General features: G+C 40.4%; 1 protein-coding gene across 1 annotated transcript; it reads left to right on the top strand.

Annotated features, from left to right (window-relative positions):
• The first annotated feature begins 176 nt into the window (after positions 1-176).
• lsg1 (large 60S subunit nuclear export GTPase 1) lies at positions 177-8,918 on the top strand. The gene is made up of 14 exons (XM_080770950.1): positions 177-392; positions 1,125-1,251; positions 1,779-1,899; positions 2,323-2,409; positions 2,513-2,599; positions 3,378-3,438; positions 4,024-4,200; positions 4,737-5,060; positions 5,284-5,385; positions 5,744-5,886; positions 6,201-6,325; positions 6,715-6,794; positions 7,450-7,632; positions 8,022-8,918. The coding sequence occupies exons 1-14, from the start codon at positions 291-293 to the stop codon at positions 8,250-8,252; spliced, it is 1,950 nt and encodes a 649-aa protein (XP_080627076.1). The 5' UTR covers positions 177-290; the 3' UTR covers positions 8,253-8,918.
• Positions 8,919-9,226: the final 308 nt, after the last annotated feature.

Genomic DNA, 9,226 nt, shown 5'->3' on the forward strand with positions numbered 1-9,226 from the left:
TAAACTGTAAATGTTTGAATTAATCTAAAACATTTTACATGTGGTTAATAATGCAATTCAATTGCCTTTGATTGTTATTTAGGTACTATTTACTGTATTCTCGTCTCATGTGGTACGCTCCATTCTACTTCCGCTTCTTACGACAACATTTTTTTCCACATGGGAACTAAGAAAACACGAGAAAACATCACAACATACTTTACATACTTTAACTTCATATTATAACATTTTCTAACGGTTCCGTTTGACATCGATTTATTTATTCGTGTTTGCCATCAAACTAAGCTAGAATGAGTAAAAAGAAGGGACTCGGGAAACAAGTAGGACTCGGTAGATCGCTGATAAAGGAGAGATTGAACGTTGGCCGAGGAAACAAGAGAGGCGATACTTGGGTAACGTTATTATGATACTTAACCCACTACTGTAAAATTAATAACCAACACAAGCTAAAGACTGCAGTGTCCTTCCCATTAATTGGCCTGACAAGACAAAGTCGCGGAGGATACATTTAAATTATCAGTGCACAAATTCTAGGAACGTCATAACATTTACACATGATATGAGCATTATCCCTTTTTATTAATTTAAAGGTATTTTTTTGGGGGGGGGATGACTATTGGTGCGTTCACAAAATATTTACACATTGAGAGTTTTGATCATAATCATACCCGGGATGCGGGAATGCCTACTGAGTGTCAAAAAACTACTTTCTGGACTTGACAGCCCATGCATCCAAACAGAAATGTCGGAAAAGATCGATTGCATTAAATCACTTTAAACAACCTTAAATGCACTTTGTCACTCACTGTGCCACTCGATTTGCCATTCACTTTATGCATGTGCATACCCTCTATATAATAACTGAGGGCTACAATTAATTTACTGTAATGCAGCCTTTAAAATCAGCAAAAGACAACACGTATGCAGTGCAGTGCACTACATCCCAGACAATGGGCCTATCTAGTCAAAATCACAAGCCGAAGCCCTACTGCCGGAATTCTATTTGTGCTTCTAATTAACACCAATGACAAAATAATTCTAATAATTTCTTCATTGTTCTATGCTGCTGTTGTCTGTCAGTTGAACACCTAATCTGACATATTAGTTTGTCTCCATCTGTCCAGCTCCACACCAGTGAACTTAACGATGGCTATGACTGGGGTCGGCTGAACCTCACGTCAGTGACAGAGCAGAGTTCCATGGATGACTTCCTAGCTACCGCAGAATTAGCTGGGACAGAGTTTGTTGCTGGTAACTAAATCTTATGTGCATGGGATATAATTAACTCAAGAGGAAGGTGCAGGCCACGCACATCCGTGGCCCAGGTGCAAGACAAGCAAATTTATCATAACAATTAATAGTTTGCAGACTGGTGATGCTGAAAAAGTTCTGATATATTTTTATTGCGTCACCAACGTTTCGATCTATTCAGATCTTCATCAGGACATATACTGTGTATATATATACTGTGTGTGTGTGTGTGTGTGTGTGTGTGTGTGTGAATGACACACACACACACACACACACACACACACACTGATTTTTCAAAAACGTATGTTAAAAAATAGCATACATCTGCTATTTTTGAAAACCACTGTTTTCTGAAGAGTTTTCTGAAAAATGTATGTTGCTATATATATTACACACATAATAGCACTAAAGTCTAAAATGACACAGATGCGTGGAGAATGCTGCGTGTGAAAATGAAGTCCTAAGCAAATGGTAAAATATTGTGATTAATGAAAGGTTTCTCTGTCTGGTGTATTGTTCACTCTTAGAAAAGCTCAACATTAAGTTTGTGCCACCTGAGGCTCGGATTGGCTTGTTGACAGCAGAGGATAAAGCAAGACTGAAGATCCTTCATGAAGAAAATAAAAGGTTCCTCACAATTCCACGACGGTATGTTTTACGGTTTTGGAATATAATTAGTTAACACCACTGTACTTTGTATTTTCATTTCCCTTTTTAACCATTTCAACAACATATAATACTCATAAACATACATACATTTTGTTCAAAAATAGCGTATGTACACAAGTTGAAAATGCATCAGGGTGAGATGCGTTGTGAGCTTGTAGATTAGCTATTGTTGCTATTTTCTGTGACACTGTTGTATGACGAAGTATAAAATATGGCTTAAGTGGTTTTAGCATTAATGAATGAATCTCTTATGCCAAGCAACTCAGAGAACAGATAGTGAATCAGTGCCTTGCTCAAGGACGTTTGACTAGTTTCTGTGGCCATATCTTGACTTATTGGATACTCATACTCATTCTGAGTTCTTTGTGTTGTGATGTTGCGTGCTCTACTACTGTATTCCAGACCCCACTGGGATGACAGCACCAGTACTGAAGCTCTGCAGCTAGCCGAGAGAGACAGCTTCCTGAAGTGGAGACGTGAACTTGCAGAGTATGTACTACTGTTATATATTTTTTTTCAATCCCATTAACAATTTACAATTGTTATTTATGTCTTTAAGAGTTACTTACTAATCATACTGTCTTTCATAAAGTTTGGAAGAGGAGCAGAAGTTAATTCTCACTCCATTTGAGAGGAACTTGGACTTTTGGAGACAACTGTGGAGAGTGATCGAGAGGAGGTACAATCAGTTATTTAGTTTCATTCGTACACAATAGGTTTCAACGTACACAATGTCTTTTGTTTTGTTAAGTAGGGCAGATACCCGAAACAGTAGTGAGAGGTGAACAGCTTGAGATCAGACACATTTTCGTGTAAACTGGTGTTGCTGCCAACAAGTGGACCCAAGGTTTAGGACCCCTGCTTTAGTGCCACCACCATTAGGCCAAAACATAAACTTTGTAACATCGGCCACCCGCTCTTGTCCGTCTGTGTGTGTCCGTCCATTTATGTGTCTGTGAGTCTCTTTGGCACCATTGGAACGATCAGCATGAAACTTTGCACACACACTCCCAGTAGGCCACGTTTTAAGTTTTAGTAGGCTATGGTGGCACTATATTAGCCTGCTTCACGGTTTTGGTCTATAACTCTTGAACCATAAGTCGTAAAACTAAATATTTACCCCTGGATTCCTTGGATCATGATGCAACTTCCCATATAGGCCCAGGCCATTTGTGACAACATCTTCTGTCATTTTGTGATTTCTTCCACACTTTTAGCTGCTTACAGATTTTGATACACGTGATGTCTGAGGTCATGTGATCAAGATGTATCAGTCAGAGTTTTCAGATTCTATTCCAAATAGCTGCCTTCCAAATTTTGCGGCCTCTTGTGAAGACTTTCTAGGACAGATAGACTCTACGTTTTGCTTGTTTGCTGTGTGGTGACAATTCTTTCTACTGTAGTTGAGATCAAGACAGATCGACTTGATATTTGATACATATAATATCTTTTGACAGTGATATTGTGGTTCAGATCGTTGATGCCAGGAATCCCTTGCTGTTCCGGTGCGATGACCTGGTAAGTCAATTCACGCAACTATTGGTTTAGTGGCAGACAAGGAGGGGTGGGGTTTATACTGTAGTGTGAACCTGATCACCCATATATTTTAATGGCCACTTTAAGCTTATACTATGCTCAACTGGTATTTATGTTAACGTTTGTGTTAGACTGGGTTTTTGATTGATTTATTTTACTTTGTCTTTTGGGGGATGATATAGAAACCCTTTTGGGGGGTTACAGTAAGCTACAGTTTTCTTTTTAAATTAAACTACCAGGCTGGTATTCTTTGTATAGACCACACCAGTGTTGGTGAGGTGCTGGCCTAAGGCGGTAAATGAGTAAAAATAAGAAAAAGGCTGCACACTCGTAGCCACGATGCTGTGTATTTATTATTATTTATTATTATATATGCTGTATAAGACATCCTAGCTCGAAACGTTGGATTCTTGTCAATAAATATAGAGCATCGTGGCTACGAGTGTGCAGCCCTTTTCTTATTTTTACTGGTATTCTCTGTATACCTCCTACCCCCTACCAGGACAAATCGAGAGAAATGTGAATCCACTGTATCTGACTTATACTGTATTCCTGTTCATATGCTAGGAGGCGTATGTTAAAGAGGTGTCCCAGAACAAGGTGAACATGCTGCTGATAAACAAGGCAGATCTACTGACCCGAAAGCAGAGGCGCACCTGGGCCACTTACTTCCAGAGAGAAGGCCTGAGGGCCATGTTCTGGTCTGCTCTAGCTGAGGCCGACAGACTGGATGCAGAGGAAAAGGTAAAATGGAGATTCTTAGTTTATGCTAAAATAATGAGGTTTTGCTTGAGCTCGACAACTATATATTCAAAATACTCAAATACAAGGACCCAATAAAATAAAATAAAATACATATTTATTTGACCAAAAACCTCTATCGATATTCTGTATAATAACCAAGTGGGTTATTGTTTAAAGCAAACAATAACAAGAAAAAAAACATTATTCTTCAGCACGAGTATCATCCTCTGCATGGTTATTCTTCTCTACTGTAAGGCATCTGAATGGCATTTGTGACTTAATATCACACCCAACCTTGAGTTGAGTGTCATGAAAAGAGTAAAATGGCCAGTGGTGTCCTTTTTTGTGTGATTTTAGTTTTATCCTGACACCTCGCTCTCTGCTGATACTGCCTGACATTAAGTCACTCCGACCTACTTTACTTAGAAACCTCACAATGATCCAATGTGAGAGGAAATTCTTCTGGCTCACAGATCTTACATTAGCCTCAAATTGTGTGTCCTGTGTGGAAGATAACCGAATCCTCCTGACCACAGGGCACGGAGCAGAATGACCCAGAGAATGGACAAAGTGACCCAGAAGATGAGCAGCCAGACAATAACAAGAGGCAGCGAGCGACAGAAGATGAGGAGGAGGAAGAGATGGGTTCAGAGGAAGAGGAAGACGAGGAGGAGGGGCGTGTATCAGTAGATGAAGAAGACTGGCATACCTGTTCAGAAGGGGAAGATGAGAGGGAGGAGGACCGTCTTTGTTCATTCCACAACTCCAGTCGTCTGCTGCACAAAGACGAGTTGCTGGAGATGTTTAAAGCTGCTCACAACGGACCGAGATGTAAAGAGGGACAGCTCACAGTTGGCATGGTGCGTGAAGAAACATGCACGCGCACACACACACACACACACACACACACACACACACACACACACACACACACACACACACACACACACACACACACACACACACACACACATGAATTGAGTGACTAGCTGTTGTGGTTGCATTTGATCTTTGGATGTTCGATATTAATGTTTGGATGTTTTGGATTGATCTGTTAATTATCATCATCTTCACATTCAACAGGTGGGGTATCCCAACGTAGGAAAGAGTACCACCATTAACACCATCTTCAGGAACAAGAAGGTTTCTGTGTCGGCCACTCCAGGACATACCAAGCACTTTCAGGTACAGGTTCATTCTCCAGACCCATTAGGTATATGTCCCAAAAATATAGGATACAATGACGTATACCACCTTTTGAGTCCAAATTAATAGTAGCTGCAAGTATTTTACATAATTGTATGTGGACATATGACTATGAGTCCTTGGCATCAAATATAGGTATTTTAGCCTGGTATCGACCCAACAGCACACAGAATCACAAGAAGACAGTAATGAGATGATGTCATAAGTCTCTAGCTTGCAACCTTTAGGAAAATGGTGCTGCTGTATATATAAACTGGGCCCCTTCTTTATGATCACTGCGAACAAACCACAGACATAACGTTTCCGCATCTGAACCGTGTGTGTGTGTGTGTTGCAGACTCTGTATGTGGAGCCAGGCCTGTGCCTATGTGACTGTCCAGGTTTGTGCATGCCCTCCTTTGTGTCAACTAAAGCAGAGATGATCTGCTGTGGGATCCTGCCCATCGACCAGATGAGAGACTACATACCTGCAAGCGCCCTCATATCCTTCATTGGAACCAACTCACTGCTATGATTTGACCCAAATCATTCACATACTGCAGTTTACTATTTTTCCCCCACCCTGATATTTTCATAACATTATTGCAGTCACCTCTCCTAGGAAATGAGGTTCTTGTGTTGTATACTTTTATTAAGTCTAATGAGGGACCACCTTAGACCTGATAGGATGCCGAAAGAAACAGCAGTAACAGGGGTCCCGAGGACTGCAGTTGGGAACCATTTAGTAGAATAATTCAGTTTTAAGCATTACCTGGAGGCTTGTTGCTGTGGTTAAGTCCTTAACAGAATAGTAACGTGTGTCAGACGATCCCTCGGCATGTGTTGGAAGGTACCTACGGCATTAACATCATCCGACCACGAGAGGATGAAGACCCTGACAGACCACCCACCTACGAAGAGCTGTTGTGTGCCTACGGATGTAAGACCAGTAACTCCACATTGCATTCAGCTTGCAGTAGTTGTGTAGTGTAGTTCTTTTCATAAATAAATGTATCTAATTCAGCCAAAACGGTGACATTTTCCAATTTGTTTTGTTTACAGACATATCTAATGAAATGTATTTGAACACTTTTTAGTGGAACCATGCTAGTACACACTACAGTATTTATAGAACACATGACACATACTGTAGAAGTAACGGAGCACAACCACAATCTTCTGTTCGTAACGGAGCCTTGCTCAAAGTTACCTTGTCGAGTACTTGTTCAGTCTGGCGAGAGAGTATCTCATTTACTTTTTTAAGAGCAACATCACGGAAGACTATACAAATCAGCTGTGATACTAACTTGCATTTTACTTTAATTTTAGATATGAGGGGTTATATGACAGCACATGGTCAGCCAGACCAGCCCAGGTCAGCCCGATACATCCTGAAGGATTATGTCAATGTAAGTACCACAAAGGGGGATGCACTGGTGGGTGACTGGTTATGGCACCCGGATTGATTCTATCTGGAGCCTTGCATTGCCCGTCTGTTCCCATGTCTACTCTCAGCTTCCTCTCTTTCTATACTTTGCTATCTAAAATAAAGCATATAAAAAAGCAGTAATATCCTAGAAAAATGTAAGAAAAAAATATATTTTGTTTTTGAGTTTGTTTAGACTTAAGGTGCCAGTTTGTGGGAGTGGACCACAAAAGGATAATACAGTGACTGCCAGAAAAAAATTACAATCACAGGAAGGTGTTTGAAAGTCAATTTAACATGTAATGTTTCTATGTGATTGAATCTCCACCCATCTGGCACTCGGCTGAGGGTTAAATAAACTGTTTGTACTGTTTGACATGCTATTCTTTGTCTATTTAAGTTATTAAGTCATTTAATACACCACATCATCTGTTGTCGCATAATATTCTCTACAGTATGAACTAGTCTATAGAACTCTAAAGCTGTAGATTTGGAGCAGAATGCACAGTGAAACATAATCCTCAGTGTTTTTTGTATTCAAATAAAATCTGTGCAATGATTTCCTATGTTTCCCCAAAATTGAGGTAATCTATCATCACTTTGTTGACATGCATCATGACTCTGTCCATCTCTTTCAGGGCAAGCTTCTGTTCTGCCACCCACCTCCCCACATTGACCCTGCAGACTTCCAGCACCAGCATAGTACGTTCCAAACAGACGAAGAAGCAGCAGCTGACCCTAACCCAACCTCCAAGACAACCAACAAACAACGCAGGACCAAGAGAATAGAAAATGTGGTTGACAAGAACTTTTTCCATCAGGTATGATATATATATATATATCTTATTTTTTGTCTTCTTTTTTCTTTCACGAGGCTGAAAAAAAAAAGAACAGATCAGCTGTTATCAAAATCTGCCAATGCATAGTAGAGCAGAAGAATTATCACACAATATATTTTAGGACCGAATCCTAAATAGTAGGACATATTGTAAGCACTTTTTGACACCCATAAGTCCTAATAGTTGAGAATATATAATGATACTAGTGCATGCAAACAACGATTGTGATGGGATTATTCAAGTCAAAAAGTAATAATGCAGTAATGATGCAGGCGTAATGTGTGTGTAGTCATTGTGCCATTGTGGCAGAATGTCTGTGGCTTCATTTCTGTAGCAAAAGTATAGTACCACTGTTGTGATCTCTGTTTTAGGACAATGTGCGGGCGCTCACCAAGGGGGTCCAGTCTTATATGGGCTACAAGCTTGGCAGCGGGCCCATAGGCCCAGGCGGCACGGCCGTGGCCCCGGGCACAGCCCTAGGCCCCGGCACAGCCCTAGGCCCCGGCACAGCCGGTACGGCCGTGGGCAAACCTTGGAAGAAACATGGCAACAAGAACAAGAAGGAGAAAGTACGCAGGCTCACCAAGCACCTGGATGCCTAACAATAACAACTAAGATGATGCTCTTAGAAGGACTTGAAAATCCAGAATCATTTCATGTGGAATGGAATTAATAGTACTGTTCACACATGTAATTCCAAAGGAATTTAAATCTGACCTGTAGATGGCGATGTGCGTTGCTTATACTCGACTAAGTGAGGGAAATATTGAGCCGTTTTGATGTTGAATAAGTCTGGTTGTTTATTGCAGTGGTTGACAACCCTTTTTTATTTCAAAGACCCCCTCTTGATATGCATTAGATTAGGCCACAGACCCCTTAACTCTGAGACTGTACAAATGGAACCAAATGGATGCTCTGTTAGACTGTGTTCCAGAGAATACGAGACTGTTCCAGACATTTCTTTAATAAAAGTTTCAATAACAATATAAAGATACTCTGTTCAAAATGAAAGTAATGTATTAAATTTACTTGACAAAATGATTGGCATCAAAATATAGTTAATGAAGAGATGAACCTTGATTTCATCTATAGAGGTTACCGTTATTATACCTCTATGCTCTCAAAGTATACTAACCCGGGCTCTGACGAACATCCCGATGTCAATATCATGGAATTGTGTACATTCTGCCTTTATGAAAACCTGTTACATCTCATTCTGGGATTTGGGAATATTGGATTAATTAATTGAGCAGTTGATGTCAACACATTTGAATGACGATTAAAATCTATTGTTTAATATCTATTTTGTTTCTTTTAAAATATAGACAGTTGGGCCTTACAAAAGTAGGCTTACCCAGGCTTTCCACGCGTATCCATACGCTGATCAAACGCAGGTACGCACGTGTGCTGCTCGGCCGGCTTGCGCAAATGAACCTTGATTTGAATGTCAAAGTGAAATGTAGCGACAGCGAACCGATACGACTCATTTTGTCTAGACCACGAAATGAGCACAGTTTTACGACATGGGGGAACTTGGGAATAGGTCCTATATAGCAACGCACATCAGAACAAGTGA

Source organism: Protomyctophum bolini (assembly GCF_963924005.1).
Source record: "Protomyctophum bolini genome assembly, chromosome: 8".
Classification (NCBI taxonomy): Eukaryota; Metazoa; Chordata; class Actinopteri; order Myctophiformes; family Myctophidae; genus Protomyctophum; species Protomyctophum bolini.

Excerpts from the sequence above, each read along its gene's own strand:
- lsg1 (XM_080770950.1), top strand. The coding sequence starts at position 291 with ATGAGTAAAAAGAAGGGACTCGGGAAACAAGTAGGACTCGGTAGATCG. Across the intron at positions 2,600-3,377 it reads TGGAGAGTGATCGAGAGGAG|TGATATTGTGGTTCAGATCG; the intron begins GTACAATCAGTT and ends ATCTTTTGACAG. Across the intron at positions 6,795-7,449 it reads TCCTGAAGGATTATGTCAAT|GGCAAGCTTCTGTTCTGCCA; the intron begins GTAAGTACCACA and ends CATCTCTTTCAG.